The sequence below is a fragment of the Leucopleurus acutus genome (genome assembly GCF_964270905.1).
Source record: "Leucopleurus acutus genome assembly, chromosome: 15".
NCBI lineage: Eukaryota > Metazoa > Chordata > Mammalia > Artiodactyla > Delphinidae > Leucopleurus > Leucopleurus acutus.
Window position 1 is genome coordinate 35985362 of NC_139157.1, and position 23280 is coordinate 36008641.

Consider the following 23280-nt stretch of genomic DNA (forward strand, 5'->3'; position numbering starts at 1 on the left):
AGCCACTCCGCGGCATGTGGGATCTTCCCGGACCGGGGCACGAACCCGTGTCCCCTGCATCGGCAGGCGGACTCTCAACCACTGCGCCACCAGGGAAGCCCTGTGGACTGGACTTTAAGGGACAGTCTAGCCCTCTCTTGAGTCTCACCTCCCAGCTCTTGGTGGTCGGCTCACTGAAGAAGTTGTCAATCATATTCAGTTCTTCTTTTTCCACCACCACAAAGCCTTGCTCTTTGGCATCTTTCCCATAGACATCAGGAGACCACTGAACAAAGAACGTGTACAAGTGATCCACCCTGAAAAACATGTTCATCACAGGGGTTAACACCAAATCTACTTTCCTGGCAGGCACCAGTAGGAACTTGGGCATGTACAGCTATCTTTTTCCTGCTTGGCAAATCCATTTTGCTAATTGGGAAATCTCCCATGTTGAAGATAATCTCTGCTAATGCATTCCAAACCGAAAATAAGTCAATAAATGGAAGCTAAACTCCACAGACACTGAAAAATTGTCTTTCAATCTGAGGCAAAGATCAAGAAATGGGACATAAACGTAAAAAACACAATGAAATATTTACACCAAATGTTTTTTCCTCATTGGGTCTTTGTTTATTGGACACCTGTATTCATGGGAAAAAAATTAATCTGAAGCTTTAGATGGGAACAAAGATAAGCAATATTCCAATGGGTCTTATGTAGATTGAAGCATTATTATATCATAATTTTAATAAAATATCTTTAATAACTAGAAAATATCAGGGATAGTATTAGCTGTTATTTTAACATTAGAAAGAGACAATTTTATTGATATCGGAATGCAGTTTGATTCCAATATCTCTGTTCTCTTATACATATTTAACATCTGAAGCATCTCTCCAGACTTAATCAATAGAGAGGTGGCTAGTTCCTGAGCAGAGGGTGGGGCTTTTGGTCCCAGCACCTACAATATCCCCCCACCCCCCGCCCATGTAGAACAGTCAAAAGGCCTCTGACCTTAGATTCTACACCTGCAACCATCACAGTGAGGGAGTGGAAGATAGATAGGATCAAATGATTCTTAAAGTCTTTTCTAATTACAATCTGGTAATTTCAATTTGAGGCTACTGTTTGGGACAATGCTAACTTATTGCTAAGTTTTTAAAAGTTATAATTGTAAAAATATTACAACACAATTGCTATAGATTGAATGTTTGTGTGCCCCTAAAATTTGCATGTTGAAATCTAATCCCCAGTGTGATGGTATTTGGATGTAGGACCTTTCAGAGGTGCTTAGGTTATGATGCATGATTGGGATTAAAAGAGACCCCACCAAGCTGGCTAGCCCCCTGTGCCATGTGAGAACACAGTGAAAAGACAGCCGTCTATGAACCAGTCAGCCCTCACAAGACACTGAATCTGCCAGCGCCTTGATCCTGGACCTCCCAGCCTCTAGAACTGTCAAGAATAAACCTCTTCTCTATAAGCCACCCAGTCTATGGTATTCTGTTATAGCAACCTGAACAAACTAAGACAAATATTAATTAAAACAAAAAAGAAATGTCACTATAATTCTAATATTCCCATCGGTCACGCTGTCTTTAGGCTTCTATAGTCCTATCTGTTCTTGAGCACATGTACACAGTTTTCTTTCCATTGTTATCAGGGCTAAGACATAATTGTTATATGTAACATAAAATAATGCATATTTGCCATATTGCTAGTCCTTGTACTGACTTTTAAATTTATTTATTTATTTATTTATTTATGGCTGAGTTGGGTCCTTGTTGCTGCGCGCAGGCTTTCTCTAGTTGTACCCAGCATGGGCTACTCTTCATTGTGGTGCGCGGGCATCTCACTGCAGTGGCTTTTGTTGCGGAGCATGGGCTCCAGGAGTACGGGCTTCAGTAGTTGTGGCACGCAGGCTCAGTAGTTGCGGCTCACGGGCTCTAGAGTGCAGGCTCAGTAGTTGTGGCGCACAAGCTTAGTTGCTCCACGGCATGTGGGATCTTCCCAGACCAGGGCTCAAACCCGTGTCCCCTGCATTGGCAGGCGGATTCTTAACCACTGCACCACCAGGGAAGCCCCTTGTACTGACTTTTAATGCCTACATTTCATGAAAGTAATAAACCATAATTACCCAAATTCCTATGCCTTTGGGATATTTAGGTTTTTTCCATTTCTTTGATTATACAACGTTATGATGAACATCCTCATGAGCTATGCCTTTTGCCACCTTTTGAATTATTTCCTCAAGATTAGTTCCCAGAAAAGGGATTATTAGGCCAAAGGGCATGATTTTATAGCTTGTGATTCATCCTGCCAAACTGCTCTTGAAAGGCTGACTAGTTTACTGTGACACGAGCATTGCAGTTTGCATCTAAGTCTCATAACAATCCTGCTTATCCTTCTTTTTCTAAATGAATTTAATATATATTTTAAGTTTTACCCGACTCACTTTGCATTTCTTTGAGTGGTAGTGGGTTGAACATTTTTTAAATGTTTTCTCCCTGGCTGCTTTCATGAATTGGCTCCTTGTGATTGTGGAGTCAATGTTTTTCTTTTCAATATGTGGGAGCCTTTATATAATGTAACATTAACCACTATCAAATGTACTTCTAAGCTGTTTTTTCCTCTTTATATTAATTATGCTTTTTCTTCCATAATATAGAATTACCAGTTTTCATATATTTTATACACACACACATCCTCTCAGTTCCGTTTCTCTTGAGATCCTTGACTAATACAATGGACTACTCTGAAAAACTATATAAGAAACTGATCAAAATGGTTATCTCTGGGGAATGGAATGAGGTAGAAGATATATTGCATTTATATACATATATATATCTTTCCATAAATTATTTAAATTTTTGGACTAGGTAGTACATTTTATAATTTGAGAATTAAAATTATATTTCAAAAGGCAAATAATGAGAAGTTTCCATCTCACTCATATCCCTGTCCATCACATTCTGGGTCCACCTTTTTCCGCTATAGTTGACCACTTTATTATTTCCTTGTGTGTTCTTGTAGTGTTATTTTTGTAGATAGAAATAAATATGAATATAGATTCTCTTTGTCTTTCATTTCTACAAGAGATAGTACTATCCTCTATCTAGCTTTTTTCACTAAACAATATAGCCTGGATATCCCTCCACAACAGTATAGAGATGGCTTCCTCATTCTTTCTTTTATAGCTACACAGTACTTTACTGTGTGGATTTATCATAGTTTATGTAACCATCCTCTCCAGCTGGACACTTGGGTTGTTTCCAAGACTGTGCTTTTATAAACAATGCTATGATGAGTAACTTGGTATGTCATTTTTGCACGTGTACAGGTAGAGTTGTAGGACCTATTCCCAGAAGTGGGACTGTGTTATCAAAGGAGCAATTCACTTATGCTTTTTATATATAATACCATGTTGCCCTTTTTAGGGATGGAATCATTTTTTGCCCTCCTACCAGCAATATGTATACTCTTTTGAATCTCTGAACTATTATTTACATGTAGTATGACATTTCCTATTAAAAGTTAACTTAGAAAAAATCATGACTCCAGAAAGGTTTGAAAAATATATAATTCTAGTGCTTCCCTGGTGGCGCAGTGGTTAAGAATCCGCCTGCCGATGCAGAGGACACAGGTTTGAGCCCTGGTCCGGGAAGATCCCATGTGCTGCGAAGCAACTAAGCCCGCGCACCCCAACTACTGAAGCCCGTGTGCCTAGAGCCCACACTCTGCAACAAGAGAAGCCACTGCAATGAGAAGCACACACACCTCAACGAACAGTAGCCCCCGCTCGCCGCAACTAGAGAAAGCCCATGTGCAGCAACAAAGACCCAACACAGCCAAAAATAAATACATTAAAAAATATATATATATATAATTCTAACTCTTTTAGTTTGCTAACACCTAAAATTTAGTCCATCTTAACTGTATTTTAGAAAAAAGTTGAGAACCAAATATGCTTCACTCTAACTTTTGGAAAAGGACACATTTATTACATGCTTATCCACATCAAATAAAATGGCTTCCAAATATTTGTTGGCTAGCTTATTTGTGAGAAAGAGGAAAGCAGTCCCTGATACGTGGGAGCTAGCCTGCTCCTATCGGTCAGGCCCCAGTGTTGGGAGAAACTGGCCTGGCACTCACAGCTAGGCCCTGGTATTCTCCCGTTGAACATTAACAACTTCCCAAAACATCAATATCAGGCAAAGCCACTCTATCACCATGATGAATCAAGACAGAAATGAGACCACTGAGGCCTGACATCTAAACACAAACACTGTCCAACCACAAAAATGACCAAACATCTCTCTAATCTGGCTAATATAAATGACTGTGCTTCTTTACCAATTACGGCACTAGCCTCTCTAGTTTTTCCTCCTTCTACATAGGATTTATAATATACTCAATCACAGAATGACCTTTGCTTCCTGACAGCTTCCAATCTAGAGCAAAGTCCCACTTCTTTAAGTTATCCCTCGAATCACCTAACGTAAACCTACATCCTACGACCCCTTTCAAGCACCCGTTTACTGAGATGGCCCTAGGTCCCATGCAGTGCATTCTCCCTCGTTGCAACAAGTCAACCCAACACATTCAGTTTCAGGTGTGTCCCTGGTTGTCCCTGGCTGCAGCACATCGCTTCCTTCAATAATACTCCCTGTGTACCCACTATGTGCCAGTGACCCTGACATTGAGGAACTACCTTCTGGAACATTAGGGTTGGTGGAGATATAGGATATCATTTAATCCAGCTAACTCTCCTTAGATGTAAGAGAATGGGGGCTCTGACGTCTACTACCAGCATCACAGCCAGGACTAGATCGCCTGAGGTGGCAATCAGTGTTCTTTGAACCACACTACAAAGTCCTCCCCTTATCCCACATCGATTTCTGAATTGTTTCCCACTTAACTTCCTGGTTATGACACAAGACACATTTTTATCACTTTCTGAACCTACTTTCCATGAAGCACTGCTCATTTATCCTCTAACATTTTACTCTCAAAGGAGAAGTCACTGTACAAGCATAAACACTGAAAAAGCATCCCAAGAAATGCTGAAAGCTCATGCTGACATATACCCCTGTGTAAGACTGCAAGGGAATGAGGGATGAGGCACAGATTTGAAGTTAAGATTTCATTTCTTCTTAGATATTATAAGAAAATATAAATTGTGAAAACTGCAGGTCAATAAAGATTTTAAGGTGAGATCCCATCTTAGCAATTGCCAGTCACTTCCCTTTTTGGTGACCAAGACATTGAGTTGCTTGGGGAAACCATTTGAGCAATCCTTTTTATTATGTAGATGCAAGGTGAGTAGGACTTATTATTCTGGAGGAAGTTATAATTGAACATTCCCTGCTTGAGGAAGACAACTCTTTCCTCCAACCCACTGGGCGGGTGGATGGGATGGAAGGTGGGTGAGAGGGGAAATCTGTATAAGAAGGAGGATTTCCTAAGAAGGAGGAATTGTGTGCCTAATACCTCTCTTTCAAAGTTCAAGATTATCAGAGCATCTCTGATGAATTAAGGTGGTCCTAATAGAGGTAAGACCTTAGGAAAGGATAATACCCCTTCTTCCACCCCATCCTTCTTGACGAGAAACTATTCAAGGGGGTGGGGAGAATGGCCTGGTCTAGACTCATGACCTGGGATCCACACGATGCCATGGTTATCTTAGGAGTGGGTGAATGTGGGCATGGTGTGCTGCTGGGAAAACAGTGGGCATACTATGGAAGGAGATGGCTACATATGTCATACACATATGTGTGAGTTCCCAGGAGCTGTAACAAGTGAGGGGCTGGGGGAAGGTGAGTTTTGGCACAAAGTATTCTTGCCTGCCCTGTGCCTTTCTCTCTAGAAGAAATATGTCAACCCGGGGCAAGAATCTGGGATGACCAAGTAAAAGAGGTTTATTCCAAATCTCTTCTCTTGGGACAGCTGGATTTCCAGTGAGTGGTGAATCAAGCCTCTGGGATCGTCTGTTGCCAGAGTGAGTGGCCTATTTTGCAGCAAGGTCAAGAGCAGCCAGGGCCAGCACTGGGCCTGTTGAACTTACCACAAAAGGAAATATCTAGAAAGGAGGAAAAAGGCATTCTCAAAATACCACAGAAAAGAGGGTAAAAGCCATAACAATTTTAATGTTAAACAGAGAAGCAACCTTCTGTTTTAAGCAATGCTGATGAAATATGTCAGCTACCTGAAAAGAAAAGACGTGATTCCCTGCCTTGAGGACTGCACACTGCACAACAACTCTAAGAGGCAAGTGTTACTATGCCCAGTTTAAAGATAAGGAAACTGAGGCTCAGAAGATTAATGTGCCCAAACACCCCATCTCTGGAAATGTTCCAGCTAGTCTAAGCTGACTGCCTCTTCTTTTGTGAATGCTGAACCCTAAGGGGGATGGTACATTTTTGTACCTGTCCACAGACAGAGGTCTCATACTGTAGGTCAACTACTTCCTTGGCTTTGGGTTGTTGTTTTTTTTGCGGTACACGGGCATCTCACTGTTGGCCTCTCCCGTTGCAGAGCACAGGCTCCGGACGCGCAGGCTCAGTGGCCATGGCTCACAAGCCTAGCCGCTCCGCGGCATGTGGGATCTTCCCGGACCGGGGCACGAACCCGTGTCCCCTGCATCAGCAGGCAGACTCCCAACCACTGCGCCACCAGGGAAGCCCTTGGCTTTGGGTTTTATTAACGAAGCTTAAGTAAGTGTGAGATGCCCTGAGTGGCCCTTAGGTCACATGCGGCCCACTCCCCATTCCCGCTCCCCCACCTTGCACACACAGCCGCACATCGCTGCCAGCACTGTGCTCCATGCTCGGGGAACATTGCGGGGCGGCCGCCTCACCTCAGCCACACTCCTGGGAATGGTTCTCCACTGGCTGCAACAGGCAGGGCAGCAGCCCTGGACAACGTCCCACCTCTCTCAGGTGGTGGGCTTTATCTCTGCAGCCAACGAGGTTGCCCCAGCCTCGAGAAGCCTCAGGTGAGATGGCAAACCTCCAAAGTATGTTCTGCTATGGGGCAACCTGATGGGAAGTGCTCATGTCTCTTCTCTCAGACATCCAGGGCACTGGCACACGCCAGTTTCCCTCAACTACAGCCTCCCGCATAAAATCTCCTCCTTGTCTCATGTAGAGAGGGCCCTCACGCGATGCCTCTGAGGGAAAAGCAGGAGTGAACAATTAAAATGGCCTGTTCCACAAGAGAAAATTAAAGTTCACTTGGAGCCAATCTTATTGCTTAATTCTTAGGTCCCTGGAGACCAAAGAGAAGAGGATGTGACTTCATCTTTTCTCCTTCTAGATTAGAGTGGCACTAAGTTTATTTAAGTTTATCTAACCTAATTCTTGGAATGGCTCTTTTTGGCTAACTTAACTGGATTTTCCTAGTGGTTAGTTACCAGAACTGAACCCTGCCCTCTGGAAACAGGCCTAAAGTTCTGAAAATTCCCCTCTTAGTGCCTCTGGGTTCACCTCGCCCACTCCTTCCTCCTGACTATACCAGTTCCACTCTCACCTTGACCCTCAGCCCTCCTCTTTCCCCAGCATTAGCCCCTCCTGGATTCACACACCCCCAGGCCAGTCTTTCCACCTTACCTGCACCGCCGCCCCCTGGAGGCGCACAGCTTTGATCCTTCTGTTGCACTTGCCCTTCCAAACGCCTGCCCACAGAAACAAACATCATCTTTCTAACTGCTCTCTCGGGGTGATGCACGTTGCTGAGTTTGCTTGTTGGCGCTTAATGGATCCATTACAAGTCAAGGGCACCTAACACTGGAGAAACCCTCCCTCGTGGGATTCTCTACTCCCCTCTAGCTCTCTTCCTTCACTGCTTCGCACAGCAGCTATTCCAGACCTCTACTTTCTCAAGCTCTCACCCCCGCTCTCCTACCCACCCACCCTGCCTAAACAGAGGACTCTCCGTTGTACCATTCTAGTAATGCACTCCCCTCTGCTCCCCTCTTAATGACCTTTCTCTTCAGAAGAAGGAACTACTCTCCCGTTTTAACCCTCCTCGCTGAACTTTCAACAGTCCTGCTCCTTAGTGGATTCCCTCCATTATTCCCACCCCACTTCTTCATCCCTTTATCTCCTTCATCTTTTTTTTTTTTTTTTCGGTACGCGGGCCTCTCACTGCTGTGGTCTCTCCCGCCACGGAGCACAGGCTCCGGATGCGCAGGCTCAGCGGCCATGGCTCACGGGCCCAGCCGCTCCGCGGCACGTGGGATCCTCCCAGACCGGGGCACGAACCCGTGTCCCCTGCATCAGCAGGCGGACTCTCAACCACTGCGCCACCAGGGAAGCCCTATCTCCTTCATCTTAATCCACAAACTTACTTGCACTTCCTTAAAAAATAAGCCTCAAGATTTTGTTTCTCCCTAAAACCTCCTTCCTACACCTCATCTTCCCTTCAGATTGTACTGTTAACATCTGGGTTATGCATTTTTTTCCAACTCCTTTTCATTCCTGATTTTATTAACCTTTTAGTATACGCCCTTTCTTAAACCTGCCTCAGACACTGTCTGGAAGGAGGCAGGGTTTTTATATCTTATTTAAAAGATTATAATGCTTGATAATCTTATTATTTATTTTTATTATTATTATTTTAAGAAGAGTGATGACAAAGGTAAGCCCAGTGGAGAATCATTTCACACTGGGGTCAGGGACAGCTTCCCAGGGGCCAAGGGCAAGCTGAGTTTTGTTTTTGGGTTTTTTTTGGCTGCATTGGATCTTTGTTGCTGCGCGGGGGCTTTCTCTAGTTGCGCTGAGCGGGGGCTACTCTTTGTTAAGGTGTTGCAGTGTGTGGGCTCTAGGCACGTGGGCTTCAGTAGTTGTGGCATGTGGGCTCAGTAGTTGTGGCTCTTGGGCTCTAGAGCACAGGCTCAGTAGTTGTGGCACATGGGGTTAGTTGCTCCGCGGCATGTGGGATCTTCCTGGCCCAAGGATCGAACCCGTGTCCCCTGCACTGGCAGGCAGATTCTTAACCACTGCACCACCAGGGAAGCCCCCAAGCTGAGTTTTGAAGGAGGAGAAAGAGCCAGTTACAGGAGGAAGAGAAGTGGCATTCTACTGGAGGGGATATGTGCAAAAAGACCTGGCATCTTAAGGGCAGGGTGATGCTGGAAGGAGGTCAAACTGGACATGGCAGAGGGAAAGAGGGGCAATACAATCATGTCACTGGTGGCTTCTGACAGAGGATTCTGCGATAGGGAAAAGCTGCTGAGATGCAGTGCCTGCCCAGAGTGATCCAGGCCCCGCCCTAGAGCGAGCAGGTTGAGAGAAATAAACAAAAATTCCTAACACAGTTCCAACAACACAGCCAGTGGGCATCTGAGCTGGGATGTCCATGTTGAACAGAAACTCATCAGGCAGGGGAAGAATTCCTGACAGGTAGAATGAAAGAGTAAGTTTTACTCTTTGCTAATGGAATGGCAGGAAAGGAAGAAAAAAAAAAAAACGCCAGAGGGGCCAGGTCACTGGGTCACAGAAAGTCCTGGGCATGAGATAAAATGCTTTGACCTTATCCTGAGGCCACTGTTTACCAAAGTGTAGCAGGGGCAGCTCCACTGACTTCAGAGGATACACAGAGGAACCCATTTTCATAGTTACGTATTTATTTAAAGAGTATTAGGAGGAAATGCAACTAGCATATTATATACTTCAGATTTCACAGATATTACTGCTCAGGAAAAGCCTAAGTAAAAAAAAAAAAAGATTTGACCTAAATCCTTTGAAGGCAACTATTAAGTAAACAGTAGTACAGACGGTTTGCAGATATGGGGACATTTGGAAAGGAAGTGAATGACCAAAGCTTGAGAAGCACCACTAGACAACACCCAGGGCTCCAGCAGGGAAGAAGCCTGGCCAGGTCTTTAGTTTAGAGAGATTGCTGTGGAGCCAAGGAGGGAAGGTCAGGAAGAGATAGGACCGACTAGAAACAAAGGCTCTGTGGAGAAGGCGACAGCGGTGATCCAGCCACAAGATGATCAAGGCCAGAGCCCAGGCGAGGCAGTGGAGATGGGGAGAAGGCTGCCATCCACACTGCTCCAGGCACAAAAATAATCCCCACCCATCCAGCAACTGGTAATACCGAAACCCAGCACTCAAGCTTTGTTCAGGTGTTCTGTCTAACTACAAATGTGGACTTAATCAGATTTCTTCATAAACCTCAAGGCTCCTTTAGAGATTCACCCCAAAGGAGACATCATATTCAAGCTACAAATCCCCATTTAGCAGATAAAGTTGTCATCTCTGAAGAAGGAATTCTTTGAAGGTAAGTGACAAAGGTCCTCAGAAGGCAGCAGGCTTACCTTAGAGGCAACAAAGCACTGCCAATTATAAGAAAGGAAGCAACAGCAGCAGTAACAACTAACTTTCATTTAGTGCATGGACAAGCTCATTTGTTTCTCACGATAACCTCAGGAGGTAGCCACCGTAATTATCGGTCCTATTTAAAGGTGGAAGAAACAGACGCTTACACAGATTAACTAACTTGCCCAAGGCCACACAGTATGTTAGGGGCGGACCTGGTATTAACCTCAGGTCAGTTCGTGGTCCCAACCAACATGCTTCACCATTTCCTTTATGGTCAGTCCCTCTGTCCTGGTTTTACTATTTCATAAAAGCCCATCACTGACAAAGCTGTAGGGTTGAGGGATATAAAAACTGATGACAAATCTGAGTTGATGCTTGGAACAAAACATTATTCTAACTATTCACAGATTAGGTGTATGGGTTTTAGGTAAGATTATAATCTATGCTATCAAACAAGACTACTAGTTATGGTGGGATTTTATTTACTGTTGCTTTTTTCCCTTTTTTTTTTTAACATAATTGTGACGTAAAGTACAAAAAGCACACATTTCTAAGTTAAAGACCTGACCTCCCAAGTTGGTGCCACTTGTTATCAGCTGGAAGCTTAGAGAAAGGTCCTTAATCTCCCTGAGCTTCTAAAACGAAGATAAGAAAACCTAGCTCCTCATATAGGTATCTGGAGCATTAAATGTATAAGTTCATTCTACTTTCGAACAGATCTTTCAGAAAGTCCCTTCCATGTGATTCTCTAAAATCCTGCTACCACATAAACCAACAAACTTGACCAAAATGACCCAGAAGCAGTTAGGCACTCTTGTCTTATCAAAGGTCACCTGACCAGTAAGAAAAGAAATTGGGGCAATACACAGCAAGATATAACCCCTAAATCACTCACTTGATTTCAAAACTATAAGCAGGAACCACTAAATAACTTAATAACTATTTCATTAAAAATATACTTCAGAGTACATTATGGCACAGAGAATAGGAAATAAGATAAGGAAAGGGAAGAAGAGAGAAAATGTGACCTAGAGAGTACTGAACTATATACGTATGCAGTCCCACCATTCACTTGTATTGATTGTAAATTAAAGATATTTCAATGCACTTTGGCCTAAAACCTTCCCAGGCTCCTCCATTCTGAATACAGCCAGAGAAACCCAATAAGGCAAAGCACTCTTGACCACAGAGGTCGTTGCTAGAAAACTATCACCTTTTAAAACCCACCCTCGGGCTTCTCTGGTGGCGCAGTGGTTGGGAGTCCGCCTGCCAATGCAGGGGACACGGGTTCGTGACCCGGTCCGGGAGGGTCCCACATGCCGCGGAGTGGCTGGGCCCGTGAGCCATGGCCGCTGAGCCTGCGCATCCGGAGCCTGTGCTCCGCAACGGGAGAGGCCACAGCAGTGAGAGGCCCGCATGCCGCAAGAAAAAAAAAAAACAACCCACCCTCAGTGGCCTGACCCAAGGTCCTTATATGAAAGGGGTCATTTTAGGGACTTCCCTGTCAGTCCAGTGGTTAAGACTCCATGCTTCCACTGCAGCGGGCATATGTTCGATCCCTGGTTGGGGAACTAAGATCCCGCATGCCACGTGGCGTGGTCCAAAAAAAAAAAGAAAGGGGTTATTTTACTTGCTTGTAAGGCCCCTTCTGGAGCCAATATACTACAACTCCAGAGGAAATCAACGGTTAGTAATGCCCTGATGTAATGCCCATTCTTAAACGTTCTTTGTGTGTCTATGAAAAGAAAACATTATTTAAAAATCACCAACTAAATAAGCTTTGTTCTAGTTCACCAAAAATAATAGGAATCTTTTGAGAATCACTATCAAAAGTTATAGTTACAAAAAAGGATCACTCAAACATAAGTAAAAACTGGGACTTCCCTGGTGGCCCAGTTGTTAAGACTCTGCACTCTCAATGCAGAGGGCCTGGGTTCGATCCCTGGTCAGGGAACTAGATCCCGCATGCCTCAACTAAAGATCCTGCATGCAGCAACAAAGATCCCGCGTGCTGCAACTAAGACCTGGCGCAGCCAAATAAATAAATGTTTAAAAAGATAAGTAAAACCCAAAAGTTTATGTTAATATCAATGCTGGAGGCCTTCAGCTGGCAGCCTGTGGTGCTTTTTAGACTGCTCACCATTTTTTTTTTCTTAAATTAAACAGTGGCTAACACCGTAAAATCGGGGAGATTTGACACACATAATCCACAATTCCATTTCTTTTGAAACAGATGGGAAGATGTAGCAACACCAGGCTCACGTTCCCACATAACAGCATTAGGTTGGAGGTCGCGAGTTACCGAGCAGCTGATTCCCAGAGCAGTTAGTTAACACTGGCCCCTGAGCTTCCCTCCCTCCATCCTTCCATCTGGCCCCTGAAAATATTTAGGTTGCAATAATCACTGTTTCTGCATACTTACTCCCAAACGCTATGTGCAGCACCCATCGGCAGGGACTAATTATCCTGCAGTGGAAACAGGCGACAAGCTACTCTCCAGAGCCCTGGCGCTCACTCCTCCACCAGAAAGCACAGCCACGACAGTAGAGCACTCGCTTAAAAAGGGGGGTATTTCTTCATGTGCTTAGGTCTGACTGTAGAGTCACTGATTAACTCAAGGCATTTGCCAAAGCTGGTTAGTGAAGTTACTGAGGGGTGGCTGCCTAACAAGGTGCTTCTGGAAAATGATGATGAATTTCTAGAACTTTCAGTCAGTGAATCAAAGGTAAAATGACCAGGAAAAGAATGAGAGGAAGCAAGATCACTTCAAACCATTTTAAAGTATTAAAAAAAAAAAAGTGAGAATATTTATATAAGTAACTAATAATCCTATCACTTATATTTGTTCAGTAGTTTCCTCAAACTTAGAACTTGTGTTAAACACAAAGAGAGAAAGATAATTCCTTTAAGGAATTATTTTGGAGACCTTTTTGAATTTTGTCTTTATTAGTGACATTCTCACCTTAAAACATCATTATAAGACTACAGTAATGACATAAAAATCACCAGGTTTGTATTCTGAAACATACCTGGTTTGGCTAAGTATGGCCTAAGTTGTTCTAGAAAGTATAGTACTTTAAAGATTATTCAGCACTATGGTCTTCTTGTCACTGAGAGTTATCAAAGATTTCAATTTAGCTCTGATTCCATTAAAAGATAACTTTTGATCAGAAAATCTAGCATTAACTACGGTTAAAGATTCCATGGTAGAAAACTAGGTCAGTCTGTGATTCCTTTAATTCACCCTTTTTTCTCTAAGGAAAATGTTAAGAGCATTTTGCTTAGTCTTCATGAGGGTCCTTAGGACTTGGCTATCTTCCCATTGTAAAGAGAGTTTAATAGGAGAATCAATTTTTTTAATGATTTTTTTAATGATTTTACTTCTTGTTAACAAAAGTAATACATGCTCACTAAATGCATGCAGATAGAATATTTAATGGCAGAGAAGGATACTCTTAAGTAAAAGCAGTTTACAAAAGAGTGTGTGTATATCTATACATATACAATTGTATATATATACACTATCATTACATTAATCCATGCATAGAAAAAGGCTGAAAGGCTACAAAAATAAAGATAAATTGTAGTTATCTTTGTGTAACAAAATTATAAACTTTTTGTTTTCTTTTTTATATTCTTCTAAATACTATATAAAGTCTATGCATTATTTTAATTATAAGTGATAAGTTATTTAAGCATTTTTATCTATTAGACTATAGGCTAATTTATTCATGCACCCATCCAACTAACATTTTAGGAATATATTATATTCTAGACCTTATGCTGTTTCTAGGACACAGTGTCATAAGACTTGGTCCCTGCCCTCAGAAGGTTAAAGTCCAGGAGGAAAAAGCCACAAGTAGTCCACATTTGTAGAAGAATGTAGTAAGTGTTATGATAGAGGTGAAAGTACAGGGGAGCAGCATCTAAACCAGATGGGGGAAGTTCTTAGAGATGATATTTGAACTAATTTGTGCACTTAGGTGGGGTGGGTAGGGAGGTGGGCACCCAAGCAAGCAGCTAATAAGTCTGATTCATGTTTCTTAACACTGAAACACAGAAGGGTCACAATGGGAGCAAGAGATCCTAGAGATGTTAAATGGATAGAATAAGGTGGATGTGGTGACTGAGCAATGTGGGGAGATGACTGAGAAGCAAGATTATGCCCATGTTCTGGCTTTGGGGACTGAAAGGCTGGTGGTACCAGTTACTGTGATGGAGAAAACAGAAAGCAGGAGTTAGGGGGACAGTGGCAGGGACAAAGATGGAAATAAGGGGACTTCCCTGGTTAAGACCTCGCGCTTCCACTGCAGGGGGCGCCGGTTCGATCCCAGGTCGGGGAACTATGATCCCGCGTGCTGCAGGTAAGACCGAAATCCTAAGGAAAAAGAACAAACCTTTTCTTAAAAAAATATGGAAATGAGAAGCCCAGTTTAGAGCATGATCTGTTTTGAGTTTGTTTGATCCATGGATGATCCAAATATTGAAGTTTACTAGGTATATATGTGTTTGGGGCTCAGTAGAAAGTTCTAGACTAAAGATAGCTGAAAATGATTGGCACATAATAAAAAGAATTAGGTGCGGGCAATTGTATATACAATGAGGAAGAGAAAGAGTCATTTAAAGGGTAACATTTAATGAAGAAACAAACTAGGAAGGGATGATAGAAGGAAAGAAGGTGTTAAAGAAATGAGGGATGGTCAATGGAGTCAAATGCTGCAAAACAAAGTCAAATAAGAACAAAGTAACGCCCATTTGTTTACCACAAATGGGAGAATGCCTCGCAGATTCACCAATCCAAAGCAGCAGGATGCTCAGGGAAGGACCTGGGTGCTTTGTATGTTTAAAGGCTTCTAGATGAGTTTATTACAAAGCTAAATTTGGCACCCGTTGATCTAAGCCATAAATTCTTTGTTAATGCCATATACTTTCATATCTGTGAAACAGAATACACTCCGCCACAGGCTTCAGTCCCCAACACGCCTGAATCTAGAAACTGGGGATGACCACTCCTGTGAGGGGAAAAGGTGCCGGACTTCACTTCCTCTCCCCAGTGCATCAGTACCTGAGGGTTGTTCCCCTGTCAAGTGCAGGCTGGGAAAGGGCTGTAACTGTCAGTCTAGAGAGGGATCACTGCAGGGTGTATTGTTTGGGGAAACAAGGATTTACACAGGTAGAGAAAAGAAGGGAACCACCTGAATTCGAGAATATAGTATTTTTAGAGGTGCCAAGCTAGAAAGGTCCTAGACTTACTGCGAAAAGCCCATAAAACGACTAATTCCAGTAAAACCCCAGATTCAGGCAGATCAAGAAAAAGCTAGAAAGGTAGGTCAGTCTGCAAAGAGCTTTTAAAAACAAACAAGGGGTTTAGACTTGAATCCTGAAGGCTTAAGATATTTTGGGGGCAATGTGACAAGATCAAAATATCTTTTTAGAAGATGTGGCCATAAGGTACAAAATAGATTTTAAGGGGGGGACTTCCCTAGTGGTCCAGTGGTTAAGAATCCACTTTCCAATGCAGGGGATGCGGATTCAATCCCTGGTCAGGGAACTAAGATCCCACAAGCCATGGAGCAACTAAGCCCACGCATCACAACTACTGAGCCCACGCACCACAACTAGAGAGAAGCCCGCACACCACAACAAAGATCCCATGTGCCGCAACTAAGATCTGATGCAGCCAAATAAATAAATATTTTTTAAAAAAATAGATTTTAAGGGAAGTAACTAGAGAAGCGGAAATTATAGTTTACGTATAAAGTGCTGTGTTCACAGTAATAGTCATATAAAATAAGGTACCTGGATCTTCAGAAGATGGAACATTATGTGGTTTTTTTGTTTGTTTGTCTGGTTTTGGTCAGATAACCACTGTAGCACATAAAAGTTCATTCTAATACTGAGCCAATGCTAGAACCAGCCTGAACTAAGTTAAGACATCGAGTATCAGAGAAAGGACATTTTAGTCAAGCTCTTTATTTCCATACAATGTACTGATTAGACTACTTCAGTTCAATTAATGAGCACCCATAGAGTATCACCCATAAAATACCAGTCACTTCCTCTCCCCATAACTGCTGAAATATATCTAGCCAGACGGAAGGCACTTGATCAAAGTCCGAGTTGAATAAATTTGAGGATACTGCAAATTTTCATTCCCTCACTAGCCAAGAAATGACTTAGACTGTATGAAGTACCCCTTTCCCACTCCCATTTCAGTGATTTGTTAGCCCAAAGAGTATAATCAATACAGTTTCGACTACTTGCTCTGGAAACTGGTTATGAGAATGGGATTTGAAATCAAAATGACTTGAGTATAAATCCTGGATTTGATGTTTGCCAGTTTGAACAAGATGTTGAAACTCAGTGTGTCCCAGTTTTTGTATTGGTAAAATGGGGAATAACGCCACATGGCTCACAGAACTATCATGAGTATTAAGTGAGATAACCCATGCAAAATAGCATCCAGAGTACCATGACCAGCTCAGAGTCAAGGAGGGTATCGAGTGCCCTGCCTGCCCTCTTGGCTCTCTGACTTAGAGCTGGGGAAATGGATAGTTCAGCTGGTGAGTTAGTTTCTTTGCTACTCCCCTTTGAGTTTCTAAGAGTGGCAATCCTACTTTAGAGGATGAAGATATCATAAAAGCATCTTTGTGAAGGTAGGTGCTCAACCAGAATGATCTGATGCACTTTACAAAGTTGCAATTCAAGCACCAGAATTATATAAGGGTCCAAAGATGCTTAGACCCATAGTTTGAAAATGAATAAGATTTCAGATACACAGCACATCATGAAAAGCTCAGTACTCATGACTTGCAGAATTTATTCTAAATATTCCAAAACTAAGACAGAATATTTTTTAAAGACAAAAGGAAAATACAAAGAAGAGCTGAAAGGTAGATCCTGACTAGGATCTGACATCAACCATTCCCTCCTAACAATGTAAGATAGCTTTGACGGACAAAAGGTTACATAAAGGGTCTTTGTGTCTTTGGCTGCTACTTCTAGAAATGTGAAAAAAGGAAATAAATCTCAATTTGTATTTACTATAGTATAAAACCAACAAAGATTGGACTAAAATGGTCTCTAGATAGATAGATAGAGATATCCAAGTATCTCATAAAATTAAAATGTGATTAGAGACAAATTTTTTTAAAAAAATCAATTATATTCCATTATATCAGTACAAGGAAAAACAGTAAAGAATAGAAAATAAAATTAAGAAATTCCTACAAAATCCTATTTAGAAAAGAGTAACTATGAGCATGAAACTCTAGATAGAGCTAAGGACTAGCAATGAAACATATTTAATATGAAATACTTATTACTTACTTATCCATGGGATGAGCTTTCCGCTGAATATCTTTGGGGGAAATGCTGACCTAAAGAAAAGGCACCCTTCCTAAAAATTGGGGCTTGAACACTTGGTTCTACTCTTTGAGGTAGGCAACCATGGAGAACCCTGGAGAGAGAATACACACACTTGCAGGAAGTACCTACCGCTCACGTATTGGATATGAGAAATATGCATATGACATGGATAGCACGTTTTAAAAGGACACACACCTGTGTGCTCATGGGTACATAACTTAAATTTTTAAGTATTAAAAAAAAATCCCAACCATTACAAAGTGCTTGGGAACCTCAGTTATTCTTGACATTATGTAAGGAAATACCACGCTTTCTAAAACAGAATCAACTTAACATATATGATGAGTTTACTCTAAATGTGGGCAGGCACAAAATGTTAATTATCCCACATAAAACAAAGGGCTTGTTGATCTCAATTAGAAACAGATTAGAGAAACATGGTATTTTAGATAATTTTTAACAAATATATATTATAAAATAGAAATATCAAGGTATAAATTAATTTCTCATTAAAAGAGTCACACAGAATAAAAATCCTCAGGCCACTACTCACTTGACTCCGTAACAAATGTTATATAACAAGTGTTCACTCAACTTTAAAATAAAACATTTAAAAAGCTACATTTGCTTCCTTTCTCTTCTACCAAATGCATAAAGAATCATACCACTTAGATTTCCCAGTATGTGGGGCAAAGGGCACTCATGCTGGTGCTGTATAAATTGCCACACACTTTCCTGTGCAACCTGTATTTAAACGCCTTACACGTACCCTTTGGTTTGGTAAGACAACCTGAAGAATTTTACAAAGCTGTTTAATATAGCGTTGCTTATAATGGAAAAAAAACTGGAATAACCTTATATACAAAGCAGAAACATAATTAAATCAACCAGGAAACATAATGGGGGCTACTAATTATATTGTTCATATACATATAATAGTATAGTAGTACGTAATGTGAAAAATATGCATAACATATTAAGTGGGGAAAAAACCAAATTGCAAAATAGATTCTACCTTCCTCTCCCCTCCTGCTTATCTGTATGTTCAAGTGTTGCTAAAACTATCTTAGCATAATTATTTTCAAGTTTAAACACATTTAAAAATACCCACGGGCTCTCTCTTTCCCCTTTCCCCTCTCTTATTAGTTTACTTATTACACAAATCACACTAACCAATTAATTCATCTTGGATTAAACATTTATACATGATTTGGTAAATTCTACATAATTCCCAGTTAACTCCATTTCCATCTTATTTATTTTAGAAGATGGATATTATGAAATCAATTATTATGAAATACTTCAGAGATTGAGGCCATAAATAATTGAAAAAAGAAAACTTTTAATTTGAATAGGAATTATTGGTTCTTTCTAAGAAAGGAAATATCTCAGTGTTAAGAAAGGAAAAAAGACAATTGTATTTTTTATATAGAAGAGTATCCAAATGTTTGGAATACAATCTATGTTGTCTCTAGAAAGTGCGAGGAACTGTTTTCACAAGATCCTCAGGGTAGGTTCCCAGTCTTACTCATTTATAACTAGCCCAGTGCCTGCCAGGACGTACACACTCAGTAATTGTACAACTATGATCTAGTTACTTAACCCTCACCATGACCCGTTTTTCAAATTAGGAAATCATGTTTCAAATGGATAATGTATCTCATTCTAGGGCCCACAATTCCTAAGGATTCTCATTCATCTCAGTCCAATTTGGGGGCTCATTATTCCATTGGCCAGAGCAGGGCAACCCAAGGCGCCATACCTCTTCCAGGGCAGGACACGATTCTGTCTTCTTAGACATCAGATAGCTTCTGGCACAGGCTCGCACAGAGTAAAGGTGCAAAAAATAGATGCTTGTCAATAACAACAACCTTATTGCCTGTGGTACTTTATCAATTTAGGATTATCTTCCCGACAAAATATTCCTTTAGGAGCAATAGTGTTGGGGTTTTTTGTTGTTGTTGTTTTGTTTTCAAATTGAAGTATAACTTACAATATTATATTAGTTTCAGGTGTACAACATAGTGCTTTGGTGTTTTATACATTAGGAAAGGATCACCACAGGAAATCCAGTTACCATTTGTCACCATACAAAGTTATCTATTGTAGATTTCTGATTTGTGGTTACCATGGGATTCATGTATGTTGACCTATAAGTACACTTACTTGTTTTAGGCAGGTAATTATTTAAGTTCCAACACATTCTAAAAGATCTACATTTTTACCCCCCCCCCCCATTTTGTGTTTTTGATGTCATATTTTACATCTTCATGTTTATCCCTTAACTGTTTATTGTAGTTATAGTTGACTTTACAATTTTTCATCTTTTAATCTTCTTACCGGGACTTCCTTGGTGGCACAGTGGTTAAGAATCCGCCTGCCAATGCAGGGGACACAGGTTCGAGCCCTGGTCCGGGAAGATCCCACATGCCGCGGAGCAACTAAGCCCGTGCGCCCCAATTACTGAAGCCTGCGTGCCTAGAGCCCGTGCTCTGCCATGAGAAGCCACTGCAATGAGAAGCCCGCGCACCGCAACGAAGAGTTGCCCCCGCTCATCGCAACTAGAGAAAGCCTGTGCACAGCAACAAAGATCCAATGCAGCCACAAATAAATGAATAAAATTTAAAAATAAATCTTCGTACTGGCTTATTTCAGTGGTTGATCCACAGTCTTTACTATATATTTGTCTTTACTAGTGGGATTTTTCCTTTTCTATAAATTCTTCTTGTTGAAGCTATTTCTCTTCCACTTAGAAAAGATCCTTTGACATTTGCTTTTAGAGTTGGTATAGTATTAATGAACTCCTTGCTTATCTGAGAAGTTCTTTATCTCTCCTATTCTGAATGACAATCTTGCCAAGTAGAGTACCCTCGGTTGTAGGTTTTTCTCTTTTAGCACTTAAAATTTATCATGCCACTCCCTTCTGGCTTGCAAAGTTTCTGCAGAGAAATCAGCTGATAGCCTTATGGGGATTACTTGTACATGACTCTTTTTCTCTTGCTGCCTTTAGAATTCTCTCTTTAAGTTTTGCCATTTTTAATTATGATGTGTTGGTGTGGGGTCTCTTTGGGTTCATTTTGTTTGAGACTCTCTGTGCTTCCTGTATCTGGATATATGTTTCCTTCTTCAGGTTTGGGAAGTTTTCAGCCATAATTTTATCAAATACATTTTTGACCCTTTTCTCTCTCTTCTCCTTCTGGGACCCCTATAATGTGAATGTTAGTATGCCTGGTGTTGTCCCAAAGGTCCCTTAAACTGTTCTCGTTTTTTACTTTTTGCTGTTCTGATTGCATGATTTCCATTATTCTATCTTTCAGATCACTCATGTGTTCTTCTGTACCATCTTGTCTGCTGTTAATTCCTTCTAGTATGTTTTTCATTTTAGTTATTGTAATTCTTCAGTTCTGACTGGTTTTTGTTTTCTAGTTCCTTGTTAAAATTCTCACTCTGTTCATCCATTCTTTTCCCTAGTTCAGTCAGCATTCTTATTACTAATGTTTTGAACTCTTTATCTGGTAAATTATTTATCTGTTTCATTAGTTGTTTTTTCAAGGGAGTTTTCTTGTTCTGCTGTTTGAAACAACTTTCTCTGTCTCTATGAAATTAGGTCAAACAGTTACCTATCCTGGTGTTGACGGGATGCCCTTGTGTGGAAGCATACCGACACAGTCTGCATGTGGCTTTGGTGGGAGAGCTAGATATGATATGAGCACAGGTCATGTCTTTCCCCAGGGTGTGCTGGCAGCTCTTACCTTGGTGGGAGGTGGAGCTGGCGATGGAAGCAACAGAGCCAGAGCCAGGTGTGAGCTGGGGCTTCTCCTGTGCTCAGTGGCTGACACTTCCTCACTGGGGGCAGGGGCAGGTCCCAAGGTGCTGAAGCAGAAGCACTGAGGTTCAGGTTTGAGCTGGTTCTGTTCCCTCTAAGTGTGTGCTCTCCCTGCTCCCAGCATCGGCACCTTTGCCCCAGGGGAGCAAAGGGCTGGAGCAGGCACCTGGAGTGGGCAGCCCCATTGTGCCAGTCAGCACTCCAGACCACACACAATCTGCTGGTTCCATGAGCACCAGGGAATGGCTCCTCTCTCTGCATTCAGAGGCAGTGCTAGGTCCAAGCTGGCTCCTTCTCCACAACTGTGCGCTCTCCTCGGCAAGAGCAGCCTTAGCCCTAGCGGGGAGCTGCATCAGAGAACAAGAGGGGCCCAGACGTGCACTGAGGTGGTCATGGGAAACTGCCCATGGGAAACCAGTCAGCATCCTGGGCAGTTTCATCCTGAGCAGTTTCAGTCTGCTTCCTCCGCCTTGTTTCAGGAGAAAGCAAATGTGTGCGCGCTCTTCAGGAGCAGAGTCTAAGTTCCCCGCAGCCCCCCTGCTATTCCCACTGGTCTTCAAACAAGCCAAGGGGTATCATCTTCCCTGTACTGGACCCCAGGGCAGGGGCACCCAACATGTGGTTCAAACCGCTCACTCCTCAGGGAGGATCTCCCAGCCCATGTAATCTCCTTCCTTTTCTGTGTCTCCTCCTAGAGGCACAGGTCCTGACCTGATCGTTTCTCTTCCCTTCCTGACTTTGTGTGGATCATTTTTTACAGCCTTGGTTGTACAAGAGTCTTTCTGCCAGTTTCCAGTTTGTTTTCAGTGAGAATTGCTCTACTTGAAGATGTATTTTTGACGTGTTCATGGGGGAAGATGAGCTCAGTGTCTTCCTACTCCACCATCTTGATCTTTAAAATTACTACACTATTATTGACTATATCCCCTGTATTGTACATATATCCCAGGACTTATTTTATACTTGGAAGTTTGTACCTCTTAATCCCCTTCACTTATCTTGCCAATCCCCATGGCAACCATCCAGTTTGCTTTCTGTATCTGTGAGATGGTTTCTGTTTTGTTATGTTTGTTCATTTGAATTGTTTTTTAGATTCCACATAAGTGAAATCATACAGTATTTATCTTTCTCTGTCTTACTTATTACACTTAGCATAACACACTCTAGGTCCATCCATATTGTTGCAAATGGCAAGATTTCATTCTTTTCTATTATGGCTGAGGGATATTCCATTGTGTTTCTTCCTTACCCATTCATCTATCGATGGACACTTAGATTGCTTCCATACCTTATTGTAAATAATGCTGCAGTGAACAATGGGATGCATACATCTTTTTGACTTAGTGTTGTTTTCTTCAGATATATACCCAGAAGTGGAATTGCTAGACTGTGTGGTAGTTCCTTCTTTAATTTTTTGCGGAACCTCCATACTGTTCTCCATAGTGGTTGTACCAATTTGCTTTCCCACCAACAGTGCATGAGACTTCCCTTTCTCCACATCCTCACCAACACTTGTTACTTCTTGTCTTTTTGATGACAGCCATTCTGACAGGTGTGAGGTAGTATCTAATCATGATTTAGAATTTATTTATTTATTTTTGGCTGTGTTGAGTCTTTGTTGCTATGCGCGGGCTTTCTCTAGTTGCAGTGAGCGGGCATCTCATTGCGGTGGCTTCTCTCGTTGCAGAGCACGGGCTCTAGACGCTCGGGCTTCAGTAGTTGTGGCGCACAGGCTTAGTTGCTCCACAGCATGTGGGGTCTTCCCAGACCAGGGCTCAAACC

General features: G+C 41.9%; 1 protein-coding gene across 1 annotated transcript in view; it reads right to left on the reverse strand.

Moving 5' to 3' along the window:
• The window catches only part of NCOA7 (nuclear receptor coactivator 7), a 144150-nt gene that overhangs the window by 16786 nt on the left and 104084 nt on the right, over positions 1-23280 (reverse strand). Inside the window, exon 11 of the mRNA XM_082856106.1 lies at positions 149-296. Within this exon, the coding sequence (XP_082712232.1) occupies positions 149-296 (148 nt within the window). The remainder of the gene's footprint in view (positions 1-148; positions 297-23280) is intronic.